At 45.2% G+C, this 24655-nt stretch overlaps 1 protein-coding gene and 1 long non-coding RNA gene across 4 annotated transcripts in view; one reads left to right on the top strand and one right to left on the bottom strand.

The window, feature by feature from the left end:
- SCN2B (sodium voltage-gated channel beta subunit 2) overlaps nucleotides 1-24655 on the bottom strand; it is a 103297-nt gene that overhangs the window by 30775 nt on the left and 47867 nt on the right. The window contains exons 3-4 of the mRNA XM_063943592.1: nucleotides 13164-13374; nucleotides 10369-10565 (exon numbers count right to left, since the gene is read on the bottom strand). Coding sequence (XP_063799662.1) covers nucleotides 10369-10565; nucleotides 13164-13374 — 408 coding nt within the window. The remainder of the gene's footprint in view (nucleotides 1-10368; nucleotides 10566-13163; nucleotides 13375-24655) is intronic.
- Nucleotides 1-24655, top strand: part of LOC134966670 (uncharacterized) — a 117332-nt gene that overhangs the window by 51769 nt on the left and 40908 nt on the right. For all 3 annotated transcript variants that reach the window (XR_010188686.1, XR_010188687.1, XR_010188688.1), the window contains exon 2: nucleotides 10477-10587. This is a non-coding gene — a long non-coding RNA (uncharacterized LOC134966670). The remainder of the gene's footprint in view (nucleotides 1-10476; nucleotides 10588-24655) is intronic.

Genomic DNA, 24655 nt, shown 5'->3' with positions numbered 1-24655 from the left:
GCTATATATACTGGTGGTCACTGTGTCAGCAAACTGCAAAACTAAAATGCACCACAGGTATAGAATGTAGATGGATAGTATACTTAATGACGACACAGAGGTAGGTACAGCAGTGGCCTTCCGTACCGTACTGCTATATATACTGGTGGTCACTGTGTCAGCAAACTGCAAAACTAAAATGCACCACAGGTATAGAATGTAGATGGATAGTATACTTAATGATGACACAGAGGTAGGTACAGCAGTGGCCTTCCGTACCATACTGCTATATATACTGGTGGTCACTGTCAGCAAACTGCAAAACTAAAATGCACCACAGGTATAGAATGTAGACGGATAGTATACTTAATGACGACACAGTGGTAGGTACAGCAGTGGCCTTCCGTACCGTACTGCTATATATAGTATACTGGTGGTCACTGTGTCAGCAAACTGCAAAACTAAAATGCACCACAGGTATAGAATGTAGATGGATAGTATACTTAATGACGACACAGAGGTAGGTACAGCAGTGGCCTTCCGTACCGTACTGCTATATATAGTATACTGGTGGTCACTGTGTCAGCAAACTGCAAAACTAAAATGTACCACAGGTATAGAATCTAGATGGATAGTATACTTAATGACGACACAGAGGTAGGTACAGCAGTGGCCTACTGTACCGTAATGCTATATATTATATACTGGTGGTCACTGGTCAGCAAAACTCTGCACTGTACTCCTCCTATATAATATTATACTGGTGGTCCCCAGTCCCCACAATAAAGCAGCACACTGAGCACAGATATGGAGTGTTTTTCAGGCAGACAACGTATACTGGTGGTCACTGTCAGCAAAACTCTGCACTGTACTCCTGCTATATAATACAGCTGCTCCCCAGTCCCCACAATTAAGCAGTGTGAGCACAGATATATATGCAGCACACTGAGCACAGATATGGAGCGTTTTTTTCAGGCAGAGAACGGATAACTGGTGGTCACTGTCAGCAAAACTCTGCACTGTACTCCTCCTATATTATACAGCTGCTCCCCAGTCCTCCCCACAATTAAGCAATAAAGCACAATCAAGTTCAACAATAACGGAGAGGACGACAGCCACGTCCTCTCCCTAACATTTCCAATGCACGAGTGAAAATGGCGGCGACGCGCGGCTGCTTATATAGAATCAGAATCTCGCGAGAATCCGACAGCGGGATGATGACGTTTGGGCGCGCTCGGGTTAACCGAGCCATACGGGAGAATCCGAGTATGGCTCGGACCCGTGTAAAAAGGGTGAAGTTCGGGGGGGTTCGGTTTCCGAGAAACCAAACCCGCTCATCACTAATCTGTAGTGTATCTGTAGGGGCTCTGACTGTATCTGTAGTGTATCTGTAGGATATCTGACTGTATCTGTAGTGTATCTGTAGGATCTCTGACTGTATCTGTAGTGTATCTGTAGGATATCTGACTGTATCTGTAGTGTATCTGTAGTGTATCTGTAGGGGCTCTGACTTTATCTGTAGTGTATCTGTAGGGGCTCTGATTGTTTCTGTAGTGTATCTGTAGGGGCTCTGACTGTATCTGTGGGGCTCTGACTGTATCTGTAGTATATCTGTAGGGTCTCTGACTGTATCTGTAGTGTATCTGTAGGGTCTCTGACTGTATCTGTAGTGTATCTGTAGGGGCTCTGACTGTATCTGTAGTGTATCTGTGGGATCTCTGACTGTATCTGTAGTGTATCTGTAGGGTCTCTGACTGTATCTGTAGTGTATCTGTGGGATCTCTGACTGTATCTGTAGTGTATCTGTAGGGTCTCTGACTGTATCTGTAGTGTATCTGTAGGGGCTCTGACTGTATCTGTAGTGTATCTGTGGGATCTCTGACTGTATCTGTAGTGTATCTGTAGGGGCTCTGACTGTATCTGTAGTGTATCTGTGGGATCTCTGACTGTATCTGTAGTGTATCTGTAGGGGCTCTGACTGTATCTGTAGTGTATCTGTGGGATCTCTGACTGTATATGTAGTGTATCTGTAGGGGCTCTGACTGTATCTGTAGTGTATCTGTGGGATCTCTGACTGTATCTGTAGTGTATCTGTAGGGTCTCTGACTGTATCTGTAGTGTATCTGTGGGATCTCTGCCTGTATCTGTAGTGTATCTGTGGGGCTCTGACTGTATCTGTAGTGTATCTGTAGTGTATCTGTAGGGTCTCTGACTGTATCTGTAGTGTATCTGTAGTATATCTGTAGGGTCTCTGACTGTATCTGTAGTGTATCTGTAGGGTCTCTGACTGTCTCTGTAGTGTATCTGTAGGGTCTCTGACTGTATCTGTAGTGTATCTGTAGGGTCTCTGACTGTATATGTAGTGTATCTGTAGGGTCTCTGACTGTATATGTAGTGTATCTGTAGGGGCTCTGACTGTATATGTAGTGTATCTGTAGGGTCTCTGACTGTATCTGTAGTGTATCTGTGGGATCTCTGACTGTATCTGTAGTGTATCTGTAGGGTCTCTGACTGTATCTGTAGTGTATCTGTAGGGTCTCTGACTGTATCTGTAGTGTATCTGTAGGGGCTCTGACTGTATCTGTAGTGTATCTGTGGGATCTCTGACTGTATCTGTAGTGTATCTGTAGGGGCTCTGACTGTATCTGTAGTGTATCTGTAGGGGCTCTGACTGTATCTGTAGTATATCTGTGGGATCTCTGACTGTATATGTAGTGTATCTGTAGGGGCTCTGACTGTATCTGTAGTGTATCTGTGGGATCTCTGACTGTATCTGTAGTGTATCTGTAGTGTATCTGTAGGGTCTCTGACTGTATCTGTAGTGTATCTGTAGTGTATCTGTGGGATCTCTGCCTGTATCTGTAGTGTATCCGTGGGGCTCTGACTGTATCTGTAGTGTATCTGTAGTGTATCTGTAGGGTCTCTGACTGTATCTGTAGTGTATCTGTAGTATATCTGTAGGGTCTCTGACTGTATCTGTAGTGTATCTGTAGGGTCTCTGACTGTATCTGTAGTGTATCTGTAGGGTCTCTGACTGTATCTGTAGTGTATCTGTAGGGTCTCTGACTGTATATGTAGTGTATCTGTAGGGTCTCTGACTGTATATGTAGTGTATCTGTAGGGGCTCTGACTGTATCTGTAGTGTATCTGTGGGATCTCTGACTGTATCTGTAGTGTATCTGTAGGGTCTCTGACTGTATCTGTAGTGTATCTGTGGGATCTCTGCCTGTATCTGTAGTGTATCTGTGGGGCTCTGACTGTATCTGTAGTGTATCTGTAGTGTATCTGTAGGGTCTCTGACTGTATCTGTAGTGTATCTGTAGTATATCTGTAGGGTCTCTGACTGTATCTGTAGTGTATCTGTAGGGTCTCTGACTGTATCTGTAGTGTATCTGTAGGGTCTCTGACTGTATCTGTAGTGTATCTGTAGGGGCTCTGACTGTATCTGTGGTGTATCTGTAGGATCTCTGACTGTATCTGTAGTGTATCTGTAGGGGCTCTGACTGTATCTGTAGTGTATCTGTAGTATATCTGTAGGGTCTCTGACTGTATATGTAGTGTATCTGTAGGGGCTCTGACTGTATATGTAGTGTATCTGTAGGGTCTCTGACTGTATCTGTAGTGTATCTGTGGGATCTCTGACTGTATCTGTAGTGTATCTGTAGGGGCTCTGACTGTATCTGTAGTGTATCTATAGGATCTCTGACTGTATCTGTAGTGTATCTGTAGGGTCTCTGACTGTATCTGTAGTGTATCTGTAGGATCTCTGACTGTATCTGTAGTGTATCTGTAGGGGCTCTGACTGTATCTGTAGTGTATCTGTGGGATCTCTGACTGTATCTGTAGTGTATCTGTAGGGTCTCTGACTGTATCTGTAGTGTATCTGTGGGATCTCTGCCTGTATCTGTAGTGTATCTGTGGGGCTCTGACTGTATCTGTAGTGTATCTGTAGTGTATCTGTAGGGTCTCTGACTGTATCTGTAGTGTATCTGTAGTATATCTGTAGGGTCTCTGACTGTATCTGTAGTGTATCTGTAGGGTCTCTGACTGTATCTGTAGTGTATCTGTAGGGTCTCTGACTGTATCTGTAGTGTATCTGTAGGGGCTCTGACTGTATCTGTGGTGTATCTGTAGGATCTCTGACTGTATCTGTAGTGTATCTGTAGGGGCTCTGACTGTATCTGTAGTGTATCTGTAGTATATCTGTAGGGTCTCTGACTGTATATGTAGTGTATCTGTAGGGGCTCTGACTGTATATGTAGTGTATCTGTAGGGTCTCTGACTGTATCTGTAGTGTATCTGTGGGATCTCTGACTGTATCTGTAGTGTATCTGTAGGGGCTCTGACTGTATCTGTAGTGTATCTATAGGATCTCTGACTGTATCTGTAGTGTATCTGTAGGGTCTCTGACTGTATCTGTAGTGTATCTGTAGGATCTCTGACTGTATCTGTAGTGTATCTGTAGGGGCTCTGACTGTATCTGTAGTGTATCTGTGGGATCTCTGACTGTATCTGTAGTGTATCTGTAGGGTCTCTGACTGTATCTGTAGTGTATCTGTGGGATCTCTGCCTGTATCTGTAGTGTATCTGTGGGGCTCTGACTGTATCTGTAGTGTATCTGTAGTGTATCTGTAGGGTCTCTGACTGTATCTGTAGTGTATCTGTAGTATATCTGTAGGGTCTCTGACTGTATCTGTAGTGTATCTGTAGGGTCTCTGACTGTATCTGTAGTGTATCTGTAGGGTCTCTGACTGTATCTGTAGTGTATCTGTAGGGGCTCTGACTGTATCTGTGGTGTATCTGTAGGATCTCTGACTGTATCTGTAGTGTATCTGTAGGGGCTCTGACTGTATCTGTAGTGTATCTGTAGTATATCTGTAGGGTCTCTGACTGTATATGTAGTGTATCTGTAGGGGCTCTGACTGTATATGTAGTGTATCTGTAGGGTCTCTGACTGTATCTGTAGTGTATCTGTGGGATCTCTGACTGTATCTGTAGTGTATCTGTAGGGGCTCTGACTGTATCTGTAGTGTATCTATAGGATCTCTGACTGTATCTGTAGTGTATCTGTAGGGTCTCTGACTGTATCTGTAGTGTATCTGTAGGATCTCTGACTGTATCTGTAGTGTATCTGTAGGGGCTCTGACTGTATCTGTAGTGTATCTGTAGGATCTCTGACTGTATCTGTAGTGTATCTGTAGGGGCTCTGACTGTATCTGTAGTGTATCTGTAGGGGCTCTGACTGTATCTGTAGTGTATCTGTAGTGTATCTGTAGGGTCTCTGACTGTATCTGTAGTGTATCTGTAGGGTCTCTGACTGTATCTGTAGTGTATCTGTAGGATCTCTGACTGTATCTGTAGTGTATCTGTAGGGGCTCTGACTGTATCTGTAGTGTATCTGTAGGATCTCTGACTGTATCTGTAGTGTATCTGTAGGGGCTCTGACTGTATCTGTAGTGTATCTGTAGGGGCTCTGACTGTATCTGTAGTGTATCTATAGGGTCTCTGACTGTATCTGTAGTGTATCTGTAGGGTCTCTGACTGTATCTGTAGTGTATCTGTAGTATATCTGTAGGGTCTCTGACTGTATCTGTAGTGTATCTGTAGGGGCTCTGACTGTATCTGTAGTGTATCTATAGGGTCTCTGACTGTATCTGTAGTGTATCTGTAGGGTCTCTGACTGTATCTGTAGTGTATCTGTAGGATCTCTGACTGTATCTGTAGTGTATCTGTAGGGTCTCTGACTGTATCTGTAGTGTATCTGTAGGGTCTCTGACTGTATCTGTAGTGTATCTGTAGGGTCTCTGACTGTATCTGTAGTGTATCTGTAGGGTCTCTGACTGTATCTGTAGTGTATCTGTAGGGGCTCTGACTGTATCTGTGGTGTATCTGTAGGGGCTCTGACTGTATCTGTAGTGTATCTGTAGGATCTCTGACTGTATCTGTAGTGTATCTGTAGTGTATCTGTAGGGGCTCTGACTGTATCTGTAGTGTATCTGTAGGGGCTCTGATTGTTTCTGTAGTATATCTGTAGGGGCTCTGACTGTATCTGTAGTGTATCTGTAGGGGCTCTGACTGTATCTGTAGTGTATCTGTAGGGGCTCTGACTGTATCTGTAGTGTATCTGTAGGGTCTCTGACTGTATCTGTAGTGTATCTGTAGGATATCTGACTGTATCTGTAGTGTATCTGTAGGGGCTCTGATTGTTTCTGTAGTATATCTGTAGGGGCTCTGACTGTATCTGTAGTGTATCTGTAGGGTCTCTGACTGTATCTGTGGTGTATCTGTAGGATCTCTGACTTTATCTGTAGTATATCTGTAGGGGCTCTGACTGTATCTGTAGTGTATCTGTAGGGGCTCTGACTGTATCTGTAGTGTATCTGTAGGGGCTCTGACTGTATCTGTAGTGTATCTGTAGGGGCTCTGACTGTATCTGTAGTGTATCTGTAGGATCTCTGACTTTATCTGTAGTATATCTGTAGGGGCTCTGACTGTATCTGTAGTGTATCTGTAGGGGCTCTGATTGTTTCTGTAGTATATCTGTAGGGGCTCTGACTGTATCTGTAGTGTATCTGTAGGGGCTCTGACTGTATCTGTAGTGTATCTGTAAGGGCTCTGACTGTATCTGTAGTATATCTGTAGGGGCTCTGACTGTATCTGTAGTGTATCTGTAGGGGCTCTGATTGTTTCTGTAGTATATCTGTAGGGGCTCTGACTGTATCTGTAGTATATCTGTAGGGGCTCTGACTGTATCTGTAGTGTATCTGTAGGGGCTCTGACTGTATCTGTAGTGTATCTGTAGGGGCTCTGACTGTATCTGTAGTGTATCTGTAGGGTCTCTGACTGTATCTGTAGTGTATCTGTAGGGGCTCTGACTGTATCTGTAGTGTATCTGTAGGGGCTCTGACTGTATCTGTAGTGTATCTGTAGGATCTCTGACTTTATCTGTAGTATATCTGTAGGGGCTCTGACTGTATCTGTAGTGTATCTGTAGGGGCTCTGACTGTATCTGTAGTGTATCTGTAGGGTCTCTGACTGTATCTGTAGTGTATCTGTAGGGTCTCTGACTGTATCTGTAGTGTATCTGTAGTATATCTGTAGGGTCTCTGACTGTATCTGTAGTGTATCTGTAGGGGCTCTGACTGTATCTGTAGTGTATCTGTAGGGTCTCTGACTGTATCTGTAGTGTATCTGTAGGGGCTCTGACTGTATCTGTAGTGTATCTGTAGGATCTCTGACTGTATCTGTAGTGTATCTGTAGGGGCTCTGACTGTATCTGTAGTGTATCTGTAGGATCTCTGACTGTATCTGTAGTGTATCTGTAGGGGCTCTGACTGTATCTGTAGTGTATCTGTAGGGGCTCTGACTGTATCTGTAGTGTATCTATAGGGTCTCTGACTGTATCTGTAGTGTATCTGTAGGGTCTCTGACTGTATCTGTAGTGTATCTGTAGTATATCTGTAGGGTCTCTGACTGTATCTGTAGTGTATCTGTAGGGGCTCTGACTGTATCTGTAGTGTATCTATAGGGTCTCTGACTGTATCTGTAGTGTATCTGTAGGGTCTCTGACTGTATCTGTAGTGTATCTGTAGGATCTCTGACTGTATCTGTAGTGTATCTGTAGGGTCTCTGACTGTATCTGTAGTGTATCTGTAGGGTCTCTGACTGTATCTGTAGTGTATCTGTAGGGTCTCTGACTGTATCTGTAGTGTATCTGTAGGGTCTCTGACTGTATCTGTTGTGTATCTGTAGGGGCTCTGACTGTATCTGTGGTGTATCTGTAGGGGCTCTGACTGTATCTGTAGTGTATCTGTAGGATCTCTGACTGTATCTGTAGTGTATCTGTAGTGTATCTGTAGGGGCTCTGACTGTATCTGTAGTGTATCTGTAGGGGCTCTGATTGTTTCTGTAGTATATCTGTAGGGGCTCTGACTGTATCTGTAGTGTATCTGTAGGGTCTCTGACTGTATCTGTAGTATATCTGTAGGGGCTCTGACTGTATCTGTAGTGTATCTGTAGGGGCTCTGACTGTATCTGTAGTGTATCTGTAGGGGCTCTGACTGTATCTGTAGTATATCTGTAGGGGCTCTGACTGTATCTGTAGTGTATCTGTAGGGGCTCTGACTGTATCTGTAGTGTATCTGTAGTGTATCTGTAGGATATCTGACTGTATCTGTAGTGTATCTGTAGGGGCTCTGATTGTTTCTGTAGTATATCTGTAGGGGCTCTGACTGTATCTGTAGTGTATCTGTAGGGTCTCTGACTGTATCTGTGGTGTATCTGTAGGATCTCTGACTTTATCTGTAGTATATCTGTAGGGGCTCTGACTGTATCTGTAGTGTATCTGTAGGGGCTCTGACTGTATCTGTAGTGTATCTGTAGGGGCTCTGACTGTATCTGTAGTGTATCTGTAGGGGCTCTGACTGTATCTGTAGTGTATCTGTAGGATCTCTGACTTTATCTGTAGTATATCTGTAGGGGCTCTGACTGTATCTGTAGTGTATCTGTAGGGGCTCTGACTGTATCTGTAGTGTATCTGTAGGGTCTCTGACTGTATCTGTAGTGTATCTGTAGGGGCTCTGACTGTATCTGTAGTGTATCTGTAGGGGCTCTGACTGTATCTGTAGTGTATCTGTAGGGGCTCTGACTGTATCTGTAGTGTATCTGTAGGGGCTCTGATTGTTTCTGTAGTATATCTGTAGGGGCTCTGACTGTATCTGTAGTGTATCTGTAAGGGCTCTGACTGTATCTGTAGTATATCTGTAGGGGCTCTGACTGTATCTGTAGTGTATCTGTAGGGGCTCTGATTGTTTCTGTAGTATATCTGTAGGGGCTCTGACTGTATCTGTAGTATATCTGTAGGGGCTCTGACTGTATCTGTAGTGTATCTGTAGGGGCTCTGACTGTATCTGTAGTGTATCTGTAGGGGCTCTGACTGTATCTGTAGTGTATCTGTAGGGTCTCTGACTGTATCTGTAGTGTATCTGTAGGGGCTCTGACTGTATCTGTAGTGTATCTGTAGGGGCTCTGACTGTATCTGTAGTGTATCTGTAGGATCTCTGACTTTATCTGTAGTATATCTGTAGGGGCTCTGACTGTATCTGTAGTGTATCTGTAGGGGCTCTGACTGTATCTGTAGTGTATCTGTAGGGTCTCTGACTGTATCTGTAGTGTATCTGTAGGATATCTGACTGTATCTGTAGTGTATCTGTAGGATATCTGACTGTATCTGTAGTGTATCTGTAGGGTCCCTGACTGTATCTGTAGTGTAGGCTCTGACTGTATCTGTAGTGTATCTGTAGGGGCTCTGACTGTATCTGTAGTGTATCTGTAGGGTCTCTGTCTGTATCTGTAGTGTAGGCTCTGACTGTATCTGTAGTGTAGGCTCTGACTGTATCTGTAGTGTATCTGTAGGGTTCCTGACTGTATCTGTAGTGTAGGCTCTGACTGTATCTGTAGTGTATCTGTAGGGGCTCTGACTGTATCTGTAGTGTATCTGTAGGGGCTCTAACTGTTAAGGCCCGTACACACTGGTCGATATATCGTCCGTTCTCTTGAACGGCCGATATATCGCGGGACCGTCGGCCAGTGTGTATGGCCGATACGTCTGTGAACTCCGTCGTTCACAGACGTATCGCGTCTGCCGCGCAGCACAGCCGACGGCCAATATATCTACCGATATATTGGCGCGTCGCTGTGTGTGTACGGGGCGGTCGGACGACCGCCCGTACACATGCTGCGGCGGCCGGCGGTGATTGACAGCTGAACTGGGCGGGCGGGTGTACACGCCCGCCCAGTTCATGACGTCAGTCCCCGACGGATCGGGCAGTGTGTATGCTGAACACACTGCCCGATCTGTCCATAGATATATCTGCAGATCAATTGATCTGCAGATATATCTATTAGTGTGTACCCACCTTTAGGCAAAGCATGGCACAACCCATGTCTTATCATAGGCCCACATGTGCTCAGTGATTACAGGAGGTGCATATTTAGCCTATTGGAAATGTTGCTCTGCTACATCCACTATACAGCCTGTGACCCTGATTCAGAGTTGCACGCAAGCTGGCCGCATTGCGACAGCAGGAATAACTGCTGATCTTCTGTATTGGCCATACCACCCCTATACATCTGCTTGTGAAGTGTGCAACCATCACTATCAGGGCGCCTTTGCACCAGAGCTTCGTCCTTGGTGCAAATGATCTGTCTGGAATCAGGTTTGGCGCAGTGCATAAAATCGCAAGATCCATCCACAAAGCAAAATTGTGTGCAACGCTGAATCAGGCCCATTATCTCAATGGCTAAAGAGTGAACTCCCACTACTTACTCACCCTCTCCCTCCTCTCCCTCCTCTCCCTCCTCTCCCCAAGCTCCTCATTGCACACATACTTTCATTTCTCCTTCGGGGTTCCCCTCGCCATCGGTCTTTACTTCTTCCTCTGTTTTCTGATCCTCTGAGTTAAGATTTTGCATTTTTTTTCTTCTGACACATTTTAGGATGACCAGGAAAAGGATGACAACGGCCAAGAAACCTCCAACCGAAGCTCCAACCAAAACTGCAACCGTGGAATCCCTCTCTGGAGGAACTAAGGGGAAAGGACAAAGAAGGTGAACACTCACCGTGCTGTTATAGTACGCAGGACAGATAAGCCCTCTCAGTACATGTTACTGCATTATAATTTATGGAACCACTTGGTATAGGACACAGGGCAGATAATCCCTCTCAGTACATATTGCCTGTGACAATTTATGGAATCACTTGGTATAGCACACAGGACATGTAATCCCTTTCAGTGCATGTTACCCAGTGGTGCAAGTATGTGGGTACGCTCAGGTATGGAGTACCCGTAAGAATTTGGCAGCAGGTACGCAGTACCACCCACTGCACACTTTGCACCTGTGACTGCCATTACTGCAATTACAATGCGCTGCCAGCAACAAGACCATAGCTTTCTGCAGCATGATGGCGCCTCCCACTTTGTCAGGGCTACAGGAAGTGCGACAGTGACATCATGAGATCACATCACGCTTCCTCTCCTGGAGGTAGTGACTGGCACGGAGAGAAGAGCCTGGGGACTGGGCTGGGGCCTTTTCCCGCAGTGTCCGGCTGTTTCCCTTCACTCGGCTCAAGTAACGCATCGGCACTGAGCGGCTTTTGTTCTTCACAGGCCGGGCTGCCGGGCATGTCTCTGGCTTCAATTCATTTTATTTATATAATTTGGACACTAATATATATTTCTATTATTATTGGGGCATTACTATGTGTTTCTATTATTATTGGGGCATTACTATGTGTTTCTATTATTATGGGGCATTACTATATATTTCTATTATTATGGGGCATTACTATATATTTCTATTATTATGGGGCATTACTATATATTATGGGGGCATTAGTAATTTACTATATATTTCTATTGCAATGTGGGACACTACTATATATTTCTATTATTATGGGGCATTACTATGTATTTCTATTGTAATGTGGACACTACTATATATTTCTATTATTATGGGGCATTACTATATATTTATATTGTAATGTGGGACACTACTGTATATTTCTATTATACCAGGGGCACTACTACACTATATATTCCTGTTATAATGGGGCATTGCTATGTATTTTTATTAAATTGGGGGCATTACAATATATTTATATTATACTGGGGGCAATACAATATATTTATATTATACTGGGGTTATTACTATATATTTCTATTATACTGGTAGCATTACTATATATTTCTAGCCTTGCCTCCAGAGTGCATCGACAAGGGACTATGCTGTGTGGCCACACCCCTAGTGTAATGTAGCCACTCCCCCTAATGTCATATGGCCATGCCCTCTCATGACACGTGACCACGCCCATTTTCCGGAACACTCCGTACTACTAAGAAAATATTTCTACTTTCACCACTGATGATACCTTTGATGGTACCACTTGTTTTGGGGCAGTACAAAGAGACAATGACCTCTTTCAGAGTAATGGAGCTGCTGTGTTGGTATAGTACACAGGACAGATAAGCTCTCAATGTGTATTATCTGCCTGACAACTAATGGAAACACTCTGTAGATAGCACAGAGGGCGGATAAACTTTCTGGTAATTGTTATCTGGCTGACAACTATTGGAAGAAGATATATGTGTAGCTGCTCACATTAATTTTAAGAAGTGTCTACTGTGAACAAATGTTAGTCTGTAAAAGTAGAGATTTTGCTGGACTCCGAACCTTACAGCACTATGGGGGAATCCCAGTAAGCTGCGGGGTTTTACCCACGGCTAATTATACACCCCGGCCAATTCAATTAGTGGGATTTACCCCAGTCATTTAGACCCAGAGGACAGCTCCAGAAGCTACGAGGAAAAGTCCACGATAAAAGGCAGCCTCTGGGGTCTAACTCACTGGGAAACCAATTGATTCAGCATTTTACATGGAATAAATGGTTTATCGCACGTGCGCCCAGGGTTTACCACGCTGGGAAAAGGCAGATTTATTGAATAGCTCCGGGTGTGAAAGCCGTTGCTTTTCTCCGTGTAGCAAACCCTGTGGCTAATTGGATCCTCCTCTTTGAGGTTGATCTTTCAAGCAGTGTAAAGAGCGGAGAACTGGACCAGTGAAGAAGATGCCTATTGCAACCAATCAGCTTTCAGGTAGCATTTATGAAGTACACTCTATAAAATGATAGGTAGAATCTAATTAGTTGCTATGGGCAACTTCTCCACTGGTATACTTCTCAAATCTTTACACTGCTTGATTCATCGACCCTATGGAGCCGGATGTAGTGACGCCCAGAGTTCTGCTGCCCTGTGCGGGATGCTGGCTGAACTTGTAAAAATTTTTAAAGGGGCAATCACTTACAAGGATGCCAGCCAAACTCGTATGTTTCTTTAAAGGGGCAATCACTTACAAGGATGTCAGCCAAACTCCTATGTTTTTTTAAAGGAGCAATCACTTAGAAGGCAAAACTATGCCTTACAAGTGATTGCCCCTTTAAAATAACTTTTGAGCTCTGCAAGCATCCCGTATGTCCACGTCATTATATCCGGCCCATAGTGTTATAAGGTTTGGCCTCTACTGACGTAGATGTACGAAATAAATGGGTGCAATATAGGCTGCAGATTCTATTTGTACCCTGCACACTACAGATTTACATTCAGGTAGATGCACGTAGATTCACATACCCTCCGTTAGAACCTCCAAACGAATTTTCCCTGTGCCCTTATTTCGGTCTGGCGGGTTCAGCACGTAACAATGATATTCTCCACCATCTTGCAGTTGAACATCATGTATTGTCACAGCCAAATCATTTTTGCTCGGGTTCCCTGTAAACTCCACCCGGTTTTGAAAACGCTCCAGACGCTGGTGAATAATCTTCTTATCGTACTGCATGAACTGCGAGCGTAAACATAGAGGACAGTCAAAGCCAAAAGCAGCCAATGGCAATGAATATGATGATGGGTAAGGACACAGAGAAAGCATGTGGCTTATAGAATGGTGGATGGTGGTACACTGCTGGGGTGGAGCTAGAACAGAGGATGGTAGTGCGAATGGTCATTGGCCTAAACAATGCATGTCCTTCAAGCGCTGCTCCTCCTGAAAGCTGGACACTTCTTGATTGAGGAAAGTAAGCGTTAAATGATCATCGTTATACCCCAAATACCTCTCAAGTTACCGGTGAAGGCTGTCCCCAGTAAGAGGATCCATGACCAGGTTAATTAAAATTGATATACTCAATGTAAGCATTAATCATAAGAGTTGATATCTATAGAGTATGATAAAATATTGTATATTATAAACAGAGATTACATTTTTTTTAAATCACTTTCTTTTAGTTGTAATCAGTCTGCATTATAGCTGTACGATCCAGCAATTGTTTATCTGTAATCTCTGTCTGAGATACAGTCAGAGGTGTAGCTAGGTGCCATGGTGCCTGGAGCAAGGGTATGTATAGTCGTGCCCCCCCCCCCGCCCCACCCCCGTACTGAATTGGGGGCCTGGCAAACATGGCAAACATACTGTATTTAAAAATCCTAAATTGTTGACAGGGCAAGTTTTAGATCTCGTGGAGCTCAGTGCCGTAAGCACGCAACTAAAACATAGGGGCGTGGCTTCATGGGAATGGGCGTGGCCGCATAATAGTACCAATTCACATTACACGCACAGTAGTGTCCGTTATTCACATTACACCACACAGCAGTACCCCTTATATAAGTTACACCACAATTAAAAGCTGTTTATACACCTTAGGTCACACAGTAGAGCTGCGTATACACGTTACGCCACAATAGAGCTCCTTATACACATTATTCCACAGTAGGGCTCCTTCTACATATTATGCTACAGTAGAGCCCCTTATACATGTTACACCACAGTAGAGCTGCTATGAAAGTAGATGTATTTGACTATTTACTTGTTAATTCTAATAATTTAAAAACATGGTATATGCACAGACGGACCTGACCTCACAGCCCCCCAATCCCTTAATGATAATAATGCCCAAAATGTGACCTACCACAGACCTGATAATCCCCCCCAATCTCTTTACGAAAATAATGCCCCAGTACTGACCCAGCCGCTTGAGGGACAGAGAGAGGTGCTGCAGCTGCCTGAGAGGCAAAGTGAGGTGCTACAGCAGCAGCCGGGGCTGAGAGAGGTGTTGCAGCAGCTGGGCTAGACAGAGAAATGTGTTGCAGCAGCCAGGGCAGAAAGAGGAGCTGCAGCAACGGAGGCAGAGAGTGGTGCTGCAGGACAGAAGTGACCCTGCTGCACAGCCACAAGCAGATAATGAGACATATAAAGAGGACGGGCAGAGTTCCGGCATGTGCCGGCTGTCAGTATCTCCTGCTGTCACCTCTGGCCTGCCCTGTTCCCTACCTAGTCTCTGAGTCCGAGTCAGTGTGCCCCCCATCTACTCCTCCTCCTCCTGCTCTGTGGCTGCCTGCACAGCGGTCTGAGGCACAGCAGGGGGTGGAGGTGGGGTGGCATGCCCTCTAACTTTTCCAGTGCCTGGAGCTCGTGCTCCACCCTCGCCACCCTCGCTATACACCCCTGGATACAGTTACATTTCCCATATTTGCTGACATTCATAGGTGTAAGCCTAATCTAGACTCCTCCCCTAGCGCCACTACTCGACTGTGATCAGTAACGACATAGCACCAGTCTCATTAGAGATGCTCATATTTGTTTCTAACTGTCTCTCACAACTGTCTAAAGTTGAAAAAGTTTGGATAAATTATTTAGACTAAAACAAAGGCGCTAAAATGCAGACAGGTTCCGCCTGGTTTGAGCTGAAAGTGGACCTGATTCAGAGGGGCGCAGTTTTGATTCAGTCACAAAAGACCAATGTTTGGGGTCTGCGTTGGAGCTGCAGTGCACATGTTTTGCGATGTAGTGTAGGTTTACACGCAGAGTGACTGACAGCCACCTAGCGGCATCTCTGAGTCTGGTGACATCTGGTGCGGCAAGAGAGCCTCTGAAAAGGTCGTGGCTTTACGAGAAGGGACATGGCCTTGCGGCACTCTCATGTTTTCATCACTCGGGTTGTGTGCCCAGCATTCCCGGAGAGGCTTGGGTGCCCCTGGAGAACCCCCATCCCTGCACTGTTGGCTCCTTCTCAGGAAAGGGACCGAGCGCTGCACGCTGCATGCAGCACCCAGCTCCCAGTCACTGAGGAGAAGCCGGCATTTTGGTGTCATCACCTCCAAGGGTGGTACCCCTAGTGATGCCTCTGCAGCCACCAACCGTTTAGCGTGGTGATGGGGATTGGCAATTAAAACACAGGTGTGTTGGTTCTATTTTGGGAGTGCGTCTTTACATGCAGTTTCAATGGCCCCGGCAGCTTAGTTGCAACGGACAGTCCGAGCAACCGTTGGGTGCTCAGAGGTCCGATAGTCCGGCCAATGTTTCTGGTGTTCCTCTTCGGGAGCATGGAGTGGATCTGAGGAGCCGATACTCCCAAGGCAATAGCAAATCTTCTCAGATCTGCTGTGACCCTAGACACAGAGCTGCTTCCACCTCTGAGTCAGGACCATTCATACATTGTACACTTGTTTCTTTTTTGTAAAGGTGGGTACACACTGGTAGATGTATCTGCCGATCAGTTGATCTGCAGATATATCTATGGACAGATCGGGCAGTGTGTTGAGCATACACACTGCCCGATCTGTCGGGGACTGACGTCATGAACTGTGCGGGCGTGTACACACGCCCTGTCAATCACCGCCGGCCGCCGCAGCATGTGTACGGGTGGTCGGCCGACCGCCGTACACACACAGCGATGCGCCAATAAATTGGTAGATATATTGGCCGTCGGCTGTGCTGCGGAGCAGACGCGATACGTCTGTGAACGACAGAGTTCACAGACGTATCGGCCGTACACACTGGCCGACGGACCCGTGATATGTCGGCCGTCCACGAGAACGGCCGATATATCGGCCAGTGTGTACGGGCTTTAAGTTTTCTTTGTTTGTAGTGCACTTTACTATCAGACTCAATAATAGGGCTGATTCACGTTTGTCAGGAAAACAGAAAAGCACACACTGGGCAAAACCATGTTACACTGCAAGTGGGGCTGATGTAACATGTGCAGAGACATTTAGATTTGGGTGGGGTCTTTTCAAACGGGAGCATACCGGCGACGGGATCCTGACAGCCGGCATACCGACAACTATTCTCCCTCTTGGGGTGTCCACGACACCCCTGGAGGGAGAATAGATAATGTGGCGCGTGGCACGTGGCAGGTGTAGCGCGCCACCGTGCCCACAAGGGGCTCTTTTGCGCTCACCCCGCTGCCGGCACTTAGGCGGTCGGGATCCCGGCACCGGTATGCTGGCACCGGAATCCCGATCGTTGGTAAAACGTAGTACACCATTTTCAAACAAATCTTGCAGTGTAAAAATAAAGGTGTCTAACATTTATGACACAGAGAAAATATAAATGTATTTGCTCCCCTTGCATGGCAACATGGTTTGTTCCAGACACAAAGTGACATGCTTTTTTTGCTTTACTTACAAACATGATCAGGCCCAGTGGGGGTTATTCAGATCCCGAAGGATCTGTAATCAGGATGTGCAAAGTAGTGATTATCAGTACTTTGTGGATGCGCAGGATCCGTTCTGGTATGATGCCGTTTCGGGGCAGGGAGGGGGCGACAATGGCCTCCGTTTCCCAAAATGCGCCACCATTTAGGGGGAGAGAAGAGGTCAGGGATCTCAGTCATTGGATGGAGATTCCCTCTACAACAGACGGCTTGCGCATCACCGTAGTTGCCGCAAGATGCCCGATGCTGGGTATCCAGATGGTCAGTCAACACTACTAAGGTCGACAGCCACAAGGTCGACCGCTATTGGTCGACATGCATTAGTTCAACATGGACAAAATGTTGACATTGTAAAAATGTTGACATGGTAGTGGTCGACACAGGGAAATGTCGACATGCGTCTTTTAAAAAATGTCCACGTGAACTACGATTGGGAATAGAAACCTATGCCAAGTGCAGTGGTAGCAGAGCCACTTTGCCTTCATTCGCCGTGCAAGGGACGTGATGCACTAATTGGGGTTTCCGGTGACTTTACGGAGTAAAAGAAATCCCAAAAAAACGAACCCTCATGGCGACCTTTTCCTGTGTCGACCATTTTACCATGTCGACCTTTTCACATGTTGACCTCTTGAGTGTCAACCTTTTTGGGTCAACCTAGTGCCTGTTGACCTTTTCCAGATCAACCCTATGATCCATACCCCCAATGATGAGTGAGTGATCCGATGGGTGGGATCACTACTGCAGCAGGAGGCGTCTGCGTGTAATAGACGCCTCCCGCTGCATCACCATACAGCCCTATCACTGCTGCTTCCAAGGAAGTGATATCACCTCCAACCACATCTGAATAGGGCCAATGGGGCAGATGCATAATTACCTACTCTCCCGGAAGCTGCGGGAGGCTCCCGTTTTTTGGGGTAGCCCCCCGCACCCCCGGAAGAGTGGGCAGGTCTCCCGCATCCTGCTCGCACCCTAGTGATGCGAGCAGGATGGAGAGATTACCTCCCGCATTTGCGGGTCCGTCGGGTGGAGAAGGGGTTAAAATGACGCAAATTGCGTCATTTTAGCCCCGCCCCCTTCCCGCGGACCCGCGAATCGCGGCATTTCCCGATGCTGGGGGCGGGGCTTGGTGATGTCACAGTCCGGTCCCGCCCCCCGAAGACACTTGCAGCGTCTCCTCTCCGGGCAGATGGGCAGATGTATCAACCTGGAGATGGCATAAGGAAGTGATAAACCAGTGATAAATGCAAGGTGATAAACACACCATCCAATCAGCTCCTAACTGTTCATTTACATATTGGAGCTGATTGGATAGTGCGTGTATCACCTTGCACATATCACTGGTGTATCACTTCCTTATGCCTTCTCCAGGTTAATACATCTGCCCCATTAATGTTTGCTATTTACATTTTTTAAAAATAAGAGATACTAGAAAACAAAGTCATTTAAGCTCGAACAGGTAACAGTTTATTGTTTAGATTTTAGCATCAATTTCATGTTTTTTGCCATCTGAAAGCAGTGTGGCTGCAGCAGACAAAACCCATATCGAATCAAAAAAGCACAAACAAGTTTGAAGGTCTTAAACTATTCGAGAAGTGAAGCCGCCAAAACATTGTTTTATTCTCTCTCATTGTTTTAGTCTCAATAAACCGTCATTTATTTATATGATGCTTGTGTTGACTCTTCATCTTCAATAGTCTGTAGACTTCACATGTGAAAGTGTTAATAATCTAATATATTGGGCGGGATGTACTAAATGGATTTTACCGCATTTTCATATGCACCAAAAACCTGTCTGCCAGCTTACTGATGCGGAGGGTAACGCCAGCTCTTGCTGGTGTTATCCTATAGAAGCCTATGGGCTTCTTTCCGCATCCCAGCACCGCGCGCCCTCACCTCCTGCTTGCAATTCTCGGCGGATGCCCATGTTATGAGACCAATTCGGCTACTATGCGTGCACGGCAGCCATTTTTGCAGTGATTTTTGCCACAAGAGCAGTGCCCGACGCTGGACTATGGAAAGGTGAGTATTAAATATGGGTGCGGTGTGGGCCGCACACATTGCACCCATTATAGAAACGCCAATGAATATGTTACTTCATATGTGATTAGTATGCAGGCAAAGTCCGCCACACATTAGTACATCCCACCCATTATCTTTTAAAGAGAGTCATTATTAGTCTTGTAGTTAGTTAAATGTATATTTGAAATGCTGCACTTTCTTTTTTGGTACTCACATATCTTTGCATTAATATTCCTAAATATACTGTACCCCCCCAGCTAAAGCTTAATGTGTCTAAGCCAGAGCTGACCATCTTCTCTACTCCTAGAGTCATCTTCGTTCCACAAGTTTCCTCTCAAGTCGCCAACACCACAGGGATGGCCACTGATCATCGATGGTTTGTCACTGATGGTTGTTGGATTTGCCATTGATTGTGTAGGTCTAATGGTTCTGTGTTATCTATGGCAAAGATGTGCCGCTGTATTTTATCTGGCCTAGTGGCACTTAGCTCCACCCCCATCATTTCACTTAGCCAGTGTTTGCTTCCCTGATTGGCCTGCCATCTCCCTGTGACTGACAGCAGGGCTAACGATCAAGGATTTAAACCACTGATGGTTTCCTGTCGATGGTTTAATGCCATCAATGTAGAACTCAAGTGGCACAATCGGCGAAGATGGTAGACCTGTCAATGGCCATCTCTACAAAACCATAATTTCCTCGGTCTTCTAAGACCTTGACTTATACTAGTGCCTTCTACTTTGCTCCTCTCCTAACGTCGCACTCACTGTCCTATCATCACCACCTTCAATATATTGCTAGAACATATCACTTTTTTCTTTTAAAGATGCAACCAAAACTTGTAACCATTTTGTCATCATCTTCCATCTCAACTGCTGCAGCATTCTCCTATCTGTCTTTCCCATCATCCCTCTATCACAGCTTCAATACGTTTAAATGCCACTAATCTTCCTCTATCATTACCATGGTAAGACTAATCTTCCTGTATCTGTGCCATGGCAAGACTAATCTTCCTCTATCGCAGCCATGGCAAGACCAATCTTCCTGTATCGCTGCCATGGCAAGACCAATCTTCCTGTATCGCTGCCATGGCAAGACCAATCTTCCTGTATCGCTACCATGGCAAGACTAATCTTCCTGTATCGCTGCCATGGCAAGACTAATCTTCCTGTATCGCTACCATGGCAAGACCAATCTTCCTGTATCGGTGCCATGGCAAGACCAATCTTCCTGTATCGCTGCCATGGCAAGACCAATCTTCCTGTATCGCTACCATGGCAAGACCAATCTTCCTGTATAGCTGCCATAGAAACATAGAAACATAGAAACATAGAATTTGTCGGCAGATAAGAACCACTTGGCCCATCTAGTCTGCCCCTTTTTTTTTTATATATTATTTTTTTTTTTTATCACTAACCTTATTTGTTCCTTATTTCTTTGTAAGGATATCCTTATGTCTATCCCATGCATGTTTAAATTGCTCTACTGTCTTAGCCTCTACCACCTCTGATGGGAGGCTATTCCACTTGTCCACTACCCTTTCTGTGAAATAATTTTTCCGCAAATTTCCCCTGAACCTCCCCCCCTCCAGTCTCAGTGCATGTCCTCGTGTCCTATTGCTTCTCTTCATTTGGAGAATGTTTCCCTCCTGGACTTTGTTAAAACCCTTCATATATTTGAAAGTTTCTATCATGTCCCCCCTTTCTCTTCTCTGCTCCAAACTATACATATTGAGATTTCTTAGTCTTTCTGGGTATGTTTTGTGATGTAGGCCATGCACCATTTTAGTTGCCCTCCTTTGTACAGTTTCTAATGTATTAATATCCTTTTGAAGATATGGCCTCCAGAACTGAATACAGTATTCTAGATGAGGCCGTACCAATGACCTATACAGTGGCATTATTACTTCTTTCTTTCTGCTGCTGATTCCTCTCCCAATGCAGCCAAGCATCTGACTAGCCTTCCTCATTGCCTTGTTACATTGCTTACCTGCCTTTAAGTCATCTGAAATAGTGACTCCTAGATCCCTTTCCTCCTCAGTAGTTTCCAGTATAGTGCCATTAATACTGTATTTAGCTTTAGGATTTTTGAGACCCAAGTGCATGATTTTGCATTTTTTGGCATTAAACTGTAATTGCCAGACTCTTGACCATTCCTCTAGTCTACCTAGATCCTCAATCATTTGTTTTACCCCACCTGGTGTGTCTACCCTGTTGCATACCTTTGTGTCATCTGCAAAAAGGCATACTTTCCCTTTAATCCCATTTGCAATGTCACCAATAAAGATATTGAAAAGCACTGGTCCAAGTACAGATCCCTGGGGTACTCCACTGGTAACATTTCCCTCCTGTGAATGCACTCCATTTACCACAACTCTCTGTTTTCTATCCTTCAACCAAGATCTTATCCATTCAATAATCCTAATATCCAATCCCAAACTTTCAAGTTTATTTAGCAGTCTGCGATGTGGAACTGTGTCAAAAGCCTTACTAAAGTCAAGATAAGCTATATCCATGGCTCCACCTTTATCCATCACTTTAGTCACACAATCAAAAAAGTCAATAAGATTTGTTTGACATGATCTTCCCCCAGTGAATCCATGCTGTTTGGGATCCAGTAAATTGCCGGATTTGAGATGATCTACAACTCTTTCTTTTAAGAGTGTTTCCATCAATTTCCCTACTACTGATGTAAGACTCACTGGTCTGTAGTTGTTTGCCTCTTCCTTGCTTCCACTTTTGTGCAGTGGGACTACGTTTGCTCTTTTCCAGTCCCCTGGAATTTCTCCTGTAGCTAATGACTGGTTGAATAATTCTGTCAATGGTGCTACCAGCACCTCTTTAAGTTCTTTTAGTATCCTTGGATGTATCCCATCTGGCCCCATAGATTTGTCCACTTTCAGCTTTGAGAGTTCTGTTAGGACCTTCTCCTCTGTAAATGTACTTGTTTCATTTTCCTGAATATCCCTGCAACTTAACTGTGGCCCCTTCCCCTCTCTTTCAGTAGTAAATACTGAGCAAAAATAATCATTAAGATGATCTGCTATTAAATTGTCTCCCTCAACAAGATTCCCAGTGTCCGTCTTTAGTTTTATAATTCCGCCTTTTGTTTTTCTTTTTTCGCTTATATACCTAAAAAAAGTTTTGCCTCCTTTACCCACTGACTGGGCCATTTTCTCCTCAGCTTGTGCCTTTGCACATCTGATTACCTTCTTTGTCTCCTTCTGTCTAACAAGATATATCTTTTTGTCTTCATTATTTTGTGTCTGCTTATATTTCCTAAAAGCCATCTTTTTTGCTCTCACAATATTTGCTACTTCTTTTGCAAACCACACTGGCTTCCTTTTCCTTGTGTTTTTCCTAACAGTTTTGATACAAAGGTCTGTTGCCTTCAATATTGCACATTTGAATGTTTTCCACCTCTCCTGCACTGTTTCCAAGTTCCTCCACTCTGCCAAAGAATCGCTTACACATTTTCCCATCCCTACAAAATCAGCCTTCCTAAAATCCAACACCTTTGTTTTTGTATGGGACGAGTCAGTCTCTGTCTTAATGCTGAACCATACTGCTTGATGATCACTGGATCCGAGGTTTTCACCCACTTTTACGTCTGATAATCTGTCTCCATTTGTAAGTATTAAGTCTAATATTGCGTCTTTCCGAGTGGGCTCCCTCACCAATTGGTGGAGGGATGCTCCCTGAAGGGAATTTAAAATGCCATGGCAAGACCAATCTTCCTGTATCGGTGCCATGGCAAGACCAATCTTCCTGTATCGGTGCCATGGCAAGACTAATCTTCCTGTATCGGTGCTATGGCAAGACTAATCTTCCTGTATAGCTGCCATGTCAAGACTAATCTTCCTGTATCGCTGCCATGGCAAGACTAATCTTCCTGTATCGCCTACATGGCAAGACTAATCTTCCTGTATCGGTGCCATGGCAAGACTAATCTTCCTATATCGGTGCCATGGCAAGACTAATCTTCCTGTATCGGTGCCATGGCAAGACTAATCTTCCTGTATCGGTGCCATGGCAAGACTAATCTTCCTCTATCGCAGCCATGGCAAGACTAATCTTCCTGTATCGCTGCCATGGCAAGACCAATCTTCCTGTATCGCTACCATGGCAAGACTAATCTTCCTGTATCGGTGCCATGGCAAGACTAATCTTCCTGTATCGGTGCAATGGCAAGACTAATCTTCCTGTATAGCTGCCATGTCAAGACTAATCTTCCTGTATCGCTGCCATGGCAAGACTACTCTTCCTGTATCGCTGCCATGGCAAGACTACTCTTCCTGTATCGGTGCCATGGCAAGACTAATCTTCCTGTATCGGTGCCATGGCAAGACTAATCTTCCTGTATCGGTGCCATGGCAAGACTAATCTTCCTGTATCGCTGCCATGGCAAGACTAATCTTCCTGTATCGCTACCATGGCAAGACTAATCTTCCTGTATCGGTGCCATGGCAAAACTAATCTTCCTGTATCAGTGCCATGGCAAGACTAATCTTCCTGTATCGCTGCCATGGCAAGACTAATCTTCCTGTATCGCTACCATGGCAAGACCAATCTTCCTGTATCGCTACCATGGCAAGACTAATCTTCCTGTATCGCAGCCATGGCAAGACCAATCTTCCTGTATCGCTACCATGGCAAGACTAATTTCCCTGTATAGCTGCCATGGCAAGAGAAAACTTTCTGTATCACTACCATGGCAAGACTAATCTTCCTGTATTGGTGCCATGGCAAGACTAATCTTCCTGTATCGCTGCCATGGCAAGGCTAATCTTATTTATTTATTACCAGTTATTTATATAGCGCACACATATTCCGCAGCGCTTTACAGAGACTATTTGGCCATTCAAATCAGTCCCTACCCCAGTGGAACTTACAGTCTATATTCCCTACCACATGTACACACACACACTAGGGTTTAGTTTGTTGGGAGCCAATTAACCTACCAGTATATTTTTGGATTGTGGGAGGAAACCAGAGTACCCGGAGGAAACCCACGCAAGTACGGGGAGAATATACAAACTCCACACAGTTAGGGCCAGGGTGGGAATTGAACCCATGACCTCAGTGCTGCGAGGCAGTAATGCAAACCTTTACACCATCTTCCTGTATCACTGCCATGGCAAGACTAATCTTTCTGAATAGTTGCCATTGGAAGACTAATCTTCCTGTATCGCTGCCATGACCCGCCAGGTCCTGTCGATGACGATGTTTCATCGCCTCGTGTTTTTTTTCAGGATGTGGGCACTATTCCACAATCCTAGTCTCCTCCCTAGCAGAGCATTGGATCAAGTTCAGGAGTCTGATCAAGTCCTTATACACTGAGTAATGTATGTCATTGGTGTCACTTTGCGGTTGTGGGCCACACCCTGGTGTCACCTTCCGAGGGGTGACACCAAAATGCACAGTCTTCCTCGATGGCAGAAGCCAGGTGCTGCACTGTGACATTACATGCATCATTCGTCTCCTGTCACAGTGAAGGAGCCAGCAGTGCAGCCAGAAGAGTCTCCGCTGGCAGCCCGAAGCTGGGCACGCCTCCGGAGTGATGAAACAGGGTCAGGCCATGAGACCATACCCCATTCCATGAGGCTATGTCCCCTTTCTG

This window comes from Pseudophryne corroboree, chromosome 10, assembly GCF_028390025.1.
Source record: "Pseudophryne corroboree isolate aPseCor3 chromosome 10, aPseCor3.hap2, whole genome shotgun sequence".
NCBI lineage: Eukaryota > Metazoa > Chordata > Amphibia > Anura > Myobatrachidae > Pseudophryne > Pseudophryne corroboree.
Note: the sequence above shows the minus strand (reverse complement) of the source record. Positions and strands in the feature narration are given on the sequence as shown.